Genomic DNA, 14846 nt, shown 5'->3' with positions numbered 1-14846 from the left:
AAACAGAGGCTAAGTGGATAAAAAACTTTTTGACAGATGAATATTGCATTCCTTATTTGACTATGCAGAAGTGAATCAAATTCTAATATGAAAAAATGTGCTTTTTCTGGGCTTATTTTCTTTCTCCACAAAAATGCTGTTTAAAACAGTAGAGATAGCATCTTTCCTTAACTGAGCAAGTTTTTAAGTGAAATGCAATGTTAGGTGTACAAATGTTCTCTTACTGGTGGAATATCAGCAAATAATCCTATCAGGTTTAATAAAGAGTCTTATTCAAGGTTATCCGAGTATATAAGCTATGACCATTTCAGGTAAATTGATAAAAAGCAAACTAACTTACTAGGTTTTAAGTGAGGGTTACCAATATGGTGTGGAGTTTTATAAATCATATTTATCTGTAAATTAAATCTATTCATATAAATCTTCCAGATATGAGAAAAATTAATAAAATAAAGATCAGAAAGCACCATGCAAAAGAAATTTTTTTTCTTTCATTTATTTCATTGCACCTGTTAATGAAAATATGGAACCTGAGTGACTAGAATTTGGGGACACATTTATTAAATACTGAAAAAAAAAGACAATTTCAGTATAAAAATATTCTGTTAGTGATTTGTTTTATCTACCATTGAAAATTATGTAGGACAGCAATTCTGTACAGTAAGTTATTTGTGTGATGAACGCGAATTAAATAGATGTATAATACTGAAAAAGAAAAATAAAGTTCAACATTTTTTTTATTTCTGTGGTGCTATATTTGGCAATATCCAGTGAGGAAGAGGAGAGGGAGAGGGAGAGGGAGAGGGAGAGGGAGAGGGAGAGGGAGAGGGAGAGGGAGAGGGAGAGGGAGAGGGAGAGGGAGAGGGAGAGGGAGAGGAGAGGAGAGGAGAGGAGAGGAGAGGAGAGGAGAGGAGAGGAGAGGAGAGGAGAGGAGAGGAGAGGAGAGGAGAGGAGAGGAGAGGAGAGGAGAGGAGAGGAGAGGAGAGGAGAGGAGAGGAGAGGAGAGGAGAGGAGAGGAGAGGAGAGGAGAGGAGAGGAGAGGAGAGGAGAGGAGAGGAGAGGAGAGGAGAGGAGAGGAGAGGAGAGGAGAGGAGAGGAGAGGAGAGGAGAGGAGAGGAGAGGAGAGGAGAGGAGAGGAGAGGAGAGGAGAGGAGAGATGTGTGTACACTTTCTGTATACAGGAATCAAACTTCATGAGAGGAGTACAAACCATAAATGTTTCTTGCAATGTAAATGCTTTTTCAAATGTAAATTCATGTAATTAAAGTCTTCTTTGTCACAACAAATGTATTAAAATCTTACTAGATTTTTTTTTAAAAAAAAATTCAAACTGCTACTTTACATCTTCAACAGGAATGAAGATTAAGGTTTCAGAAATACCTGTTATACTTCTTGTTGTAAGAAAAACACAGGACATCCTATAAGGCTGAACTGTCAAAATAAATACCTTTCATCTTTTCTAATTAATTGTGTGTGGGCACATTTGCAGAGAAAAAGGGCACTCCTCAAGAATTTCAATTATCATGACAATATTTATTTTTATGTAAGAAAAACAAATCTGAGAAACACAAAATTTTCCCAGCCCTACTATGGAATTCTGCTACATCTACATTTTCGTTGATCATCTTTTCACTTCAATAGGAATGCTATATGCACAACAGGAGAGCATGAATCCTCAAACCTTTGTTTTGAGGACCTACATGCAAATTAAATGGTGTTTATTCTTGATTCCTTGCAGAAGTGAACTTCACGCTTGATATGCAAACTTCCAGACCCCATGAGACTCCTGAACAAGACTGAGACACTAAGACACATGCCACATACCTGGAAGAATGAAAAAGGCAAGGTCCTAGAGCAATTCGTAGGATGGGGGTGGAAATAATCCTCCAAGAATGTGATTTTCCCACAACAGATGGTGTGTCACAGGTTCCAGGAGGACGCATGGACAACTAAGCCTCAGCTTTCTCTGCTGAAGCTTTAACTCCTGAAGCAGGGGTTCAGCTCATCCTTCAGACCTTGCAGCCATATAGCCCTGCAGTGGCCACGTCACAGAGCCATGGCCTTGGGGCTTCACTTGGACTGGTTGCAGGCCTCACGAGTATCAGCGACTGTAACATGATAACCCTTTCTCTAAACAGAGGCAAAAATCACAGTTCTGTCATGAAAAAAAAAAAAAAAAGATTCATATAATTCAGTTTGGGTTACATACTGCACCTTGGGCAGAGTTCACTCCAGATAAAGGCACACAAAAGTAAATAACTACAAGTACCTATCTACATGCTCCACATGTTCTTGCTTTGACTACAGGCAGGAAACTTCATTAATACAGTTAAAAGGTGATTCAGCTAACCACGAAGTGGCTACTTAGCTCTGTAGGCACTGCTGACAGTACAAGACGTAATGGGAGCTTACAAATGTAGCGCACACACGGCCACCTCAGAAATGGTGCCTTTGTCTGCAGTGGAGCTGTCCCAGCCCATCAGTCACTGCAACATGTTGGCACAGCACTGAAGAAACATGCATGCCATCTTCCTCCCTAAAAACAAACAAACAAACAAAAAACTTCCGAATTCACACTTCTTGGAAAAACTTTCAATTCCATTAAAACAAATGGAGCTGTATTTGTTTAAAACAAGTCTGCATGTGTCCCAGGAGGTCCATCTATCCAACCATGGACAGCCTAAAACAGAACACAGGCGTCAAGATATAGTCACAGCTGAGCAGCTACAAGAACAGTAAAGCAGTCAAAAGCATGCTCGTAGTATGGGTTTCAGAACGGAAACAGTTTGGCACGGCCTAATGAACTGTGTCAACTAGAAAAACCAAATCTTCTGACAGGTGTTTTCATAATGGAGTAGAGGTTTCTTTGTGGTTACATCTACATGTTGAAAAAAAAAACCCTAAGCATGACATTTTGGTTAAGGGTGCATACAATGTATAAGCACTTCTGAATACATAAAACACTTTTAAAGGATTTTTGAAATCAACAAATGAGTATAGCAGAGTGTCACTGTATTATTAGAACTGTGTTGTACCTGCTATCAGGTGGAAAATTGTATTAATATTTGAAAAAGTCAAGAAAAATATTCCTAGTGATGTGTCGTTTGAAATTATCTGAAAAGTTCCATTAATTTCAAGTTGTTTGCACATTCGTTTTATGTCATCAGGTATCAAATCTCATTTTGTAATTATATAAGAGATCATTACCAAAAAAAATAAAGAAAATGTGTTTAGGTGCTCAAGAAAGACAAACTAGTTTAACCTGTTGTCCATATAATTTTTAAAGTTATGTACTACTGTTATTGTTTTTCTTTTTGAAAGCTGCTTTGATTTATTACTACCAACATATAGCCACAAATTGAAAGCATAGATTAAAATGTCTCCTACTTGACCTTTTCACAGATATCCCATGAATATAAATTTTAATTTTATGTATTCAACAGCTGCTGGCCAGGTTATACATTGTAAAAAGTATTATTTGAAATACTATTCTACCATATGAATTACATAGTTCCATGGCAAATTTTATTGGTTTTTTTGTTTGTTTGCTTTATGTTAACAGGCACTCTAGAAACCATTGGATTACCTCCACAAATTTATGCTACATGAATGATTGCAGAGGTATATGAAAGCTTCTGGTCTATGACTGGATGACCTTGGCACTTCATCAACACAAGAAATACCCTGATATTAACTTTTCCCACAAAACAAATCTTGACTTTTATTTATTCATTTAGAGATGAAACATCAGTCAGTTATTCATGCACAAAACTTTGTAAACAGATGCAAAGCAACAACAAAAATCACTTTCCTAATTCTGTTGTAATTTTATTCTTGTTTACATTTGCAGCACTTTCACTCTTAGCCTTGTCCTTACTTCCCTCAGGCACTGCAGTCTCCATAAATTCTAAGTTGTCTCTGCTTGGCACAAACTAAAGTATAAACTATAGTAATATAAAAGTATAAAGTATAAACTATAGTAATGAGCTGTACTGACTGGAGGGGCCACAACCACCCTGGGTAGAGGCCTACATCCAAACAGACCTCCCAAGGACTGGACAAGCTGCCCAGACCCTCAGTTGCAAGGAAATCCTGAATCTGGAAGTCCCCCTAGGGCCTGAAGGCAGAGGTGAATGTTGTGGGTGCAAGTGTGCCCAGATGGATGAACTTTTTGATCAAGTCACGATGTTGCAAGAGGAGTTCACCAGTCAGTGTAGTATCCAGGATTCTGAGCAAGGGATTGGTGCATGGTATTGTGCACTGACATGGGCTGAGCAACAGCCCTGCCTTAAGTCCTGGCAACGGGAAGGCAAGCCAGCTTCCAACCCTGAGCTGATGGGCTTGATTGACTTACAAGACAATGCAGACCAGACCCTTGTCTCTGCTTGGAGCCAAAGGAAGAGTTTTCCCCTTGCCCTCAAAGTGCCCTTATGCAACAGATACAATGCCCTGGGCCTGGAAAAAAAAAAAAAAAAAAAAAAAAAAAAAACAAGGAGTGCATGAGTAAATGTCAAGACCCAGGAAAGGTCAACCGTATGAAATTGGACCAACCAACCACCTGTATTAGAACTATTGCCACCAAAAAAATTGTGAAGGGTGTTAGTAATTGGAGATTCCTCAATGAAAGGCACTGAAGCACCTATTTGTTAACCAGACAAATTCTCTAGAGAGATTTGCTATCCAGACAAACTCTCTAGAGAGGACTACTACCAATTCCAACTCTTTCTTGTAGGGTCAAAAGAGGCTGTAATGAACAGACTCTAAAATATCTAAAGGGACTGTGAATGTCCCTCAGAAAGATGTTGAAGTGAACGGGAGCACAAGTAGTGTTTTCCTCTACCTTTCCAGCTGGAGAGTGGGACCCAAGAAGAAGGAGAAGAATGGATGAAGTGAATGACTGGCTGTGTGGCTGGTGTCATGCTCAGAGTTTTGGGTTCTGTGATCTTAGAAGTACCTTCAAGAGAGCGGGTATGTTGACACCAGATGGGTTGCACCTGAACAGGCCAGGGAACAGGTCGGTGTTTTGGGAAGCAAACTGGCTGGACTTATCAGCAGGGCTTTAAACTAGATTCACCAGGGGGAGGGGAGTGACAGAGAAGAACCAGGGAGCACTTTAGGAAGTAACAGGGAAATACCTGTGAATTGTCCCAAAGGAATTATGGAGGGCTCCTCTTAAAATTTGATCCAGCTGATAGCCCAGCTGAAGTGCGTCTACATAGATGAATGCAGCATGGTAAACAAGCAGAAAAAGTTGGAAACCATGGTGCACTTAGAAAACTATGACCCAATTGTTATCACAGAAATGTGGTTGGATGAATCACACAGCTGGAAAACCGAAGTTGAGGGCTACAAGCTTTTCAGAAGACAGGGAAGGAAGGGTGGGTGTGTTGCCTTCTATGTTAAGAAATAGGTAGGCTGCAAAGAGCTGCCTCTCAGAAACAGGCACAGACAGATTGAGAGCTTGTGGGTAAGAATTAAAGACCAAACCAATAAAGGACACCTTGTAGTTGGGGTCTACTACAGGCCACCTGATCAAGGGAAGCCTGTAGATGAGGCCTTCTTACTTCAGCTACAAGAATCATTGTGCTCACACACTCTAATCCTGTTGGGGAATTTCAACCACACAGATGTCCACTGGGAAAAAAAAAACACAGCAGGCTGTAAGTAATCCAGAAGACCCCTGGAGTGCATCAAGGATAAATTCCTGGTCCAGGTATTGACAAAACAAACCATAAGAGAAGTGTTACTGGACCTCCTGCTCACCAGTGCTGACAAACTCATTAAAGAGGTTAAGATTGGAGGCAGTCTGGGCTGCAGTGATCATGCTCTGGTTGAGTTTGTGATCTTAAGAAATATGGGCTTGGCAAAGAGCAAAATCAGGACCCTGTAGAAGAGAGAATTTGCAGCTGTTTAAAGAGGTAATGGATGAGATCCCCAGGGACACTGACCTTAGAGACAAAAGAACTGACCAGAGCTGGCAACTCTTTAAGGATGCTTTTCTTAGAGCACAATAATTCTCCATCTCCTTGTGCAAGAAATTGAGCAAGGAAACCAGGATGGCTGTGCAAGGACCTGCTGGGCAAACTGAGGCATAAGAAGGAAATGCACGGCCACTGGAAGCAGGGACATGTGGCCTGGGCGGAGTACAGGGATGCCATCCGGATGTGCACGGATGGGATCAGGAAAGCCAAGGCACAGATGGAACTGAGCTTGGCAAGAGATGCAAAAAATAACAGGAAGGGATTCTATAGGTACATTGGCCAGAAAAGAAAGGCCAAGGAGAGTGTACCCCCTCTAATAAATGAGAACCAAGAACTAGTAACAACAGACATGGAGAAGGCTGAGGTACTCAACAGCTTCTTTGCCTCAGTCTTCACTGCAAGTCAGACTTCCCACATCTCTAATTTCCCTGCATCTGTAGATGAGGGCAGGGGGAGCAAAGTCCCTCCTACTATAAGCAAAGAGCAGGTTCAAGACCACCTGATGGAACTGAAGAGGTACAGGTCTAGGGGGCCTGGTGACATGCATCCCAGGGTCCTGAGGGAACTGGCTGATGGAGTTGCCAGGCCTCTCTCCATTAGTTAACCTATCAGGCGCATGCCTGGCCAAAATGAAAACCTCAAAAAGACTTGCCAGACCTTTACACCAGCTGTGCCAGCTTCTCATCAGCTCCTTTGCCTCTCTTTACTTTCTGTTGAAGCAGATTGATGTTTTTTTCTGAATTCTATTTTTTTTATTGGAATTAGTTACATCAAAACTACATCTTCAAGCACCCCTATGATTTCATGTAGTGATGTTTCCTATCATATCCATAAACAACAAATTTCTTACCTGGTTCACAACAATTTTCTGATCTTTACCCAGGCCTGATAGCATCAGAATACTGTTTGCAACTCGTCCTACAAGGCAGTGAAAAAAAATTGTACCTCCTTGTTTGCTAGCTTTTTACTATTTTTGAAGTGCTACTTTAAGTTCCCATTTATTGTAACCACAATGGTACATTAGTAAACAAGAACACTTTCTGGGAATTATCATTTCAGCTGTCCCAGAGAAGTTTATTTTTTTAATTTAGTCTAAGTTACACTTACTAGGCTTCCTTAATGAACTGTGGCCTCCATGGAAATAAGCCACCTCCCTCTTTTACACCCATGGAATAGGGGCCTCCAACATGAAATTTACAGATTTTTCCAACTGAATCTTTTCTAAATGACACTTATTTGAAGTGCTTTCCAAAGTGTTTTCAGTTTCAGCTTGAATATTTGTTTGTCTTTACAAATTTCTCAACTGCTTGTTCTGTCTTTGGCCTTGTTTATAAAGGTAGTGCTTATAAAGATAGTGGGAGTAGGAGCATACACTTTCTTGCCATTAACTCGTTGTAAATATTCCTATAGAACATTAAACTGCCATGGTTTGAGGCAACTTAATCCTCTCTCAATACCATGTAAAATATCTAATACTTTCTGCATACTGAGTGTCCACAAAAAAAGCAACAAATTAAAGAAAAACAAATTCAATGTAAATTCACAGCCTAGCACACTTCTGTATATAGTCAAGCCATTTATTTCAGTTAATTCTTTGCAACGGGGTTGTAGTGATGATATGCCAGCAACCCCCAGAAAAAGTTGCATTTTCTTGTCTTGCTTTCACTTTCACTGTCTTGACTCTGGAGCTGGTACCTCATCAGTGAGAGAACCTTATTACAGTAACGACCAAATATGACACACAGCAAGGATTAAAGTGTTATCCAACTTGTACATGCATAAGCAGGCTCCCTGGAAATAGAATTCAGACTGATATTTTCATTTGCAAACCTGTATTTTCCTGCATCTGAGCAGTCAATGGAGCATCTTCTTTTCTAAGTAAGATCCAATTATAATGAGAGCTTAGATTGACAGAAAACATCATTATAACTGAATGAGCTGTCAAATCCATGATTAATAAGGTTCTTCATTTAGGTTCAACAATAGCAGCATCAGGCCACTGCCATATTATTATTCAATAACTTCTAACATTTATAAGAAGATTTACTTTCCATTTTGAAGGGTAGAAGGAGATCTCTCACATTCAAATGTTCACATGGGGCAGGAGTGGTTTCAATATTTTATGAGAGGATTTTATCTCCATGTTTTTTGAAGATGAACACTAACAATAAGCATTATGCAAAACCTAAGCCTGCTGTTTAAGGAGTTAGCTCCTGTTTTCCTCCTAGCTTCTGTATTTTGCATCCATTTTCTTACTGCCTGAACCATGAGAGCAGAGCAGGAACATCAGCAGTGTTAGAGGCTTGTGGCCTGGGTGTCCATAAGGTCAGATGTTGACTGACTGTATGGAGTACAACTAAGAGGCAAATCAAAATCACTCTGGTCCTTCTCTGTTCAGTGAGGCTCAAAGCAGCAGATAAAAAGCAGACATTTCATGCTCACTACAGTGTATGTAAGCATTTTTAAATCATTTTGTGTGGTTTAAGCAGATTTTTTTTTCTGTACACTACTTTTCCTTTTTATGTGAGAAACAATGAGGTCAGAATAGTCATAACTTAGGATATTCACAAGGAGAAAATGTCATACTCAGAAAGAAAAATCATCCTCCTCCTCCTCAAAAAAAAAAAAAAAAAAAAAAAAAGGTCTTGTAACGAAAATGCAATTCCCTCCATCCTATATAATTCTGCCTTCCCATCCCATTTCACAATTTGATAGAAGATAACTGGGTATCCCATTTTTCTGTTCCACTAGTTCTCAATTTCACCTTCCTAGCATACCTCCTTAATCCTTTCTTCCATCCTAATGGTGGTGCTGCTCCATCACTACAGGCAGTATAAATGATTTGGCTGTAAAAGCAATGTGTGACAGTTGACTTGGAAAAATGGACTTTTGGGTCAGTATTCATTTATACATCATCAGTTATGTCCCACCACTTTTTATTCAAATATGATCTATCAATAAAAAATACATATATAACCTATACTGTAGCAGTCTCTTTCCTCATTTTCTGTCTTTGCTGACACCTTGTATGCTTACACAAACTAACCTTTAACATGCAACTTTTAGTTTAATGCTATCATCTGTCAAAGTCCCACAGACTGGGGAAATTTTAAGGAGGCATTCTGAGAAGTGTTTCAATTTCTATCCATAACCTTTCATGTCTCGAAACTCGCTGCTACATTCTGTAAGCCACCAGGTGAAGACATGGCTTAAGATGCTAGATATGCAACAGAAGGTGCAAACAGGCAAGCACAAAGGCTCATGCCTACCATAAGAATAAACTTTGAAGTGGTTAACAAAAGATCAAGCTTAAAATGTGTTAGTGAGCTTCAAGGTTAACACCTTTGAAAGTTATATGGGACAAGTTCACACCTCTCTTCTTTCTTGTTTCTTCCTCTTTCAAATATCCACACTTCAGAATTAAGCTGTCCTAGACGACAGCCAGTTTCATTTTGCACCTGTTCAGTAAATTAACTTTCAGTTGAAAACTTTTAAGCAAGGTTAAAACATGTCTGGGTATTTCATTGTCACTATTTTTCTGGTGTTACTGTGGTTCCTTTTGTGGTAGCCAATGAAAAAAAAAAAGGAGAAAAAAAAAAAAGCTTAATATATATATATGCATAAATGATGCCTGTCTCTATAAATAGCCCAGAAAATGGGAAAATGAAGCATTACGTCCCATTTCATAGAGGAGACAGCTACGTGAACAAGTTGCTACAAAGTAAATGAGTGTGGATTTACAGCTCATTAACTACTCCATGGCAACTGTCTGGGTGGTTAAGGCTCCAGAGTAAATGTGAGGTAGCTCTGACCCTTACAGAAGGGAGGTAATGTATCTTGCATTTACCTGAGATTTAAGCATCCATATAGAGTAACTAATGAGCTGGAAATCCACACCCTTGCTTCACACATGGCAGTTCCTTCATGTATCTTGAGGCAATGATAGTTATGCGATTTGCCTCGTGTCACAGAAGAGGTGTATGAAAGACAAGGGAATATAACCCAGACCTGAGGAGCTCCTGCCAACCCCACTCCTCACATGGCCAGAATTTTCTTGTTGAGCTGCTGTTCAACTGCTTGGAACATCTTCTTTCAAATGAGATCACTTCACAAGCAAACTCAGACGCTCTTTTCCTCATTAATACTGCAGAACATGAACATAGCACTTATGTAAAACAGGTGGATCAGTAAAAGTATCTCTAGATACAGTTTCTTCATTTCCCATATAAAATATTATTATTATAATTATATCATATACATATAATATGTTATTTATAATATGTTATATAATATGTTATTATATTTTTTATTATAATAAAAAGATGCTTTGGGAGTAGCTTTATTCTGCTTTATGCATCAGGTTTAAACCTCATCATGTCAGATAGTGTCATTCCTGGTCTTTCTTTTGGAGCTAATCTGGACTCCAATCTTCTTTACTCTAAGCATTCTTTAGCCCCAGTGCTGCCCACCAGGGTGGTGCATGTCATGCCACAAACTAACAAAGAGGCTTCTATTTTTTTTTTTCTGCATTGTTTCCTGCCACGTGATATTCTGATAAGACTCATCATGCTCTTTCAAGTGAACCACTGATACAAGCTATTGTCTACAGCCATTGTAAGCCTGAGAGCCATGCTCTGATTTTTCAGTGGCACCACTGGAATCACAATAGTTATAACTACAGAACAACCTGTGCCTCCCCAAAACTCTTGTCGCTATTAAAAACAAACAAACAAAAAACCAAACAAAACTAATGGGAGGAAACTCTGAACCACAGCTTTGCAACATATTGCTATTTAAAATATTTATCAGTAAAATTATTTCGTGTCTTAGGATAAAACAACAGCATAATGCTGTTAAATACTTTGACAAAGGTTTGTCTAAATTATACATCTCCATCCACAGAGAAAGGAAATTCATTTTCTCAGTACAGTCATTGAACACATGACATGTATTTTCTCAATACAGTCATTGAACACACAGCCTCTATAAACTCTCTCATATAGTAATTGATAAGCCTCGCTATTCATTTTATTATCACATAATTTTTATATCATGTCTATGTACTAACACATTCAAAAAGCAGAGAGGGAAAGCCCGGGGCTGGGAGTGTCTTTCCAAGTTTTAATGGATTTGTTGAGTCTCTCCATGGCATTCTCCATTTCCTCATAATCGCTGAATTCCTCATTGTAAGGACTCTGGAAAATGTGAGTCATGCCTACAGATCCTTTGGGCTTTGACCCTGATGTCACACTGACAGCAAGTTTCTCATTTCATTTCATAGGGCAATGTATTTCAAAGCATAATCCCAACCTTTTGGGATACTTTCAGTTCTGGGATGCCTGGCTATGACAGTACTGAAAACGCCTGAATGTCATGAAGAAACGCATAATGTGAATGGGAAATGTCAGTACTTTCTTTTACACTGACTGTGTTCAACACTTTAGTGACTCTGATGTACATCCTTGATGTACATACCTTTTTTGTTTGTTTGTTTGTTTTTGTTTATTTGTTTAAGAGCTGCTAACAGATTGGAAACCTGCATATTTGCCACTGCACGTCACTAGAGCATATTGCTCTCTTACTAGGTTATCCTTACCCTCAAGTAAAGCATCCAGAGAATAATTATTTTAACAGAATATCCCACAGCAAAATGTTAAACTGCTCAACACTGTTTCATTTGTGCTACTCCACAGTAAGTGCCTGTGCATGCCCAGTAGAGAATGAAGTTTTCAGAAACTGGACTCTGGTCCTTCTTGTTTCCAATCTTGTCAGCCACCCTCTAAGGCTCAGGGCCCTTGCACTGCCCAAGCAGCAAACAGGGCTACATCAATGTTGTCTGATTGAACAGGTTGGTGCCTGTAAGCATTTGTGGGCTCCACTTCAACCTATGCCAACAAGCTATTTCTCAAACTGCTCCTGGGTACAACCTGGGCATTCGAACACCCCAAGGCCCACTCCAGAATGCAGTTTGCAAGCACCCAGACAAAGCTGGAGACTGAAAGAGTTACTAGCAGAGACATCAGGCAGTTTATGCCAGTTGGTCTTCAGAGCCCAGAAAAGTCCCTGAATGTGTTTAAGCAGGCATGTGATAAGTGGCACTTCAGCAGCCAGCTATCCGCAGGCTTGATTTTCTGACCTTCTTGCTATGAAGAGAAGGGCAAATTAAGGCAGTGCAGACTGGAGAACAGTGACATTGGAAGTCAGATGGCAAGGAACCCGGGCTGGAAAAAGCACTTCAGATCCCCCACAAGTTATATTTTTGGAGAGTTATTCTGCTGCAGCGCAACAGACTTTTTTTTAAAAAAACTTTTTTGTCCAGCTTTGTATTATACAAATATATGATTTTATGTTGTTCGCTTTCTGCATCAGAGAAAAAAACATTCCAGCCAATTCTGCTCCTACTGACATTAATGGCTGTTGGCTTAAACACCCTGTCCAGTATTTTCCTTCTTCTTATCAAGGGTGCCATATTTTTCTGTGGTTGATATATATATATATTTTTCTTCTAGGCATCCCTTTTATTTTGATATTTCTTATCTCTTTGTTCTCCAAGACATTCAATTCTAGCTTTAAATTATGCAATTTGCTTTTAACCAGTTGGCATTTACGTCAGTCAGCATATCCAAGTGTTCATCTGTACTTCCTTAATTTCATATACTGTATCAGCAATTCCTGCAGCAGTAATGGCTTTCTGCAATGAGACTTACACCTCAGATTGCCCTGCTAGTTTTTCAGGCAATTATCTACTGCCTGTCCTTCTGGCAGGCACATTGCTATCTTCCCCATTTTATTTTGGTTTTGAGAATAACATCAATCCACGGTAAGTGCCTACTACAGACTTGATGCTTCTCTGTGGAAATTTTAAGCTTTTCATATCATTTAAAAGAGAAAAGGATTTTAATACCAGTTCTTCACACTGAGAAAACTGGGAAAATTCCAGACCTTTTTTAGCTGGGGCTTCAGTGTTTCCTACACCTTTAACTCCTTCCTCTTGATTCATACAGAGTCTATCAGTGGTCCCAATCCTCCATCATCCAGCTCAGAGCCATCACTGCCTGGTCTAGTTTTCACAGAGATATGGGACACAAGAGGGTTGGCACACATGCAGGCCTCAGCCCAGTGTGGTATCAAGATGCATAAAAGGTTGCCAGGAAATTGTCATGGGCCCTCATGTATAGACGTAGCTATAATGATCTCTGCAACAGGTCACCGATACAAAGTCCTTCAGCTGAGACTCCCCAGCCTACAAGAAAGCACGAAGTAGCTTGATACCAGTCAGCATCTACAGCCCGCTCCAGTTTTACTCCTAAAAACCTGGCTGAAGATCAAAGTTCTGCTAAGGTTTGGAACATGTGCTGCTGGGGAAGGAGATGAAAACCCATGTGTAACTTAGGATTTTCCTGTAGCTCCTGTCTGACAATAGCTGTGGCCTTGGCTTCAGCTCGCTGAAGGACTGAAGAGCAAGAGGAGGAGGATGTGTTGGAAGAAACAAGGAAAAGGAAAAGCCAAGCTTCTCTGAAAGCTTGAAATTTCCTTGGGGAACCAAGGTCACAGAGGTCTGGGGGGGAGCTGAAGGGCGCTGACAAATGCAGTCTTGGGGGACTCAAGGCATGTAGGTCTGGGGGAAATCAGGCACATGTGTCAAAGGATGGGTATTAGGAGGAGAAGAACCTTGCAGCACATTGTGTTGTGCTTGGGGGAGTGAGAAGCTGCAGCACGGGGGAATGTGGAGGACTGGGAGCCTGACTCACCAGGAAGGCCACAGTGGGGATGAGGTTTTGACAGATTTCAAGAACTGGTCCACAGTGACAAGGTGGGATGGTCATAAACATTAAGGACCGTGCTTCCAGCCTTCCCATCCTATTTATGAGGGACTTACAAAGCTACTGGAAAGTAACTTGGAGAAATTACATGGGATGTGTGGAGAGAGAGGGTCAAAGGTTGAGGGTCAAGAGTCGAGGACTCCAGGGAGAGGAGAGCTTTATTTTCCAGTGGGGACAGAGAATGAGGGAGAGGAAGCACAGCTGACGCCTCATGAGCCACAACGCTACACTTGTCAGAGAGAAACCCTCCTTCTTACGCTTGCACATGCATTTTTGCATCTGCTAATGAACCACATTTTCCTACCTCATTTCTAGTGCCAGAAGATTATTAATTCCTGAAGTCTGTTCTTATCTGCTCCTTTCTGGCTTTCCTGCATGCATTTCCTAATATGTATTTATTTAGAAAGGTTAGTAAATTGCTGCACATAAGAAATATTTGTATTAAACCTGCTGTATAAAGGCCCCAAAACCATGAAAAATCCTCTGGAAGCAGAAAAGAAATACTTAGGAGGAAGGAAAGAAGGCACTGCAGGAAAACTCATTTGCTGAAAAACGCAGCTTATGTCTTATCAATTTAATTCCAGATAAGTCTTCATTTTGCTGTGAAGACAGATGCGATAAATATGTTAATGGCAGATTTCGGTAGTTCAGTTTGTAGAACTGCAAAGCCAGATGGAAGTGATAATTTTTCTTTCATTTTAATTTTGAAATAAAAAGCAAGAAAGCAAAAAAGTTCCTGATATCGTAACACTGTAATGACTTTTTGAAGGATAATGGACCTTAGCACTGAATGACGATTAACTATCATGCCCTGATACTTACTATTTTATTAAATTCCAGTTTCACCAGCTGGAATTCTCTCAGGTTTCTTGCTAGAGCTGAGCAGATTACTGCCTGTGACTGACTTCTCCAGTCCCACATTCATAAAGGTATTTAGCAGCAATCGCAGCTTGAAGCTTGTGAGTATTTCACTGATACTAATGTTCCTTAGGCTAGATACATGCCTAAGCAGACCACTGAAAATAGCCCCGGTTGGAGCTAA

General features: G+C 40.0%; 1 protein-coding gene across 7 annotated transcripts in view; it reads right to left on the bottom strand.

Moving 5' to 3' along the window:
- Positions 1-14846, bottom strand: part of THEMIS (thymocyte selection associated) — a 97576-nt gene that overhangs the window by 40698 nt on the left and 42032 nt on the right. Inside the window, exon 5 of one of the 7 annotated variants that reach the window (XM_080586822.1) lies at positions 1117-2155. The exons of 4 other annotated variants lie outside the window; for them this stretch is intronic. In XM_080586822.1, coding sequence (XP_080442948.1) covers positions 2102-2155 — 54 coding nt within the window. In that variant the 3' untranslated portion in view covers positions 1117-2101. 2 more of the 7 variants (XM_080586823.1, XM_080586824.1) reach the window with 2 other exon arrangements.

The sequence above is a fragment of the Anser brachyrhynchus genome (genome assembly GCF_964034855.1).
Source record: "Anser brachyrhynchus genome assembly, chromosome: 3".
In the NCBI taxonomy this organism is placed as follows: Eukaryota; Metazoa; Chordata; class Aves; order Anseriformes; family Anatidae; genus Anser; species Anser brachyrhynchus.
The sequence above is the reverse complement of the archived record's forward strand: the minus strand, read 5'-3'. Positions and strand labels throughout refer to the sequence as shown.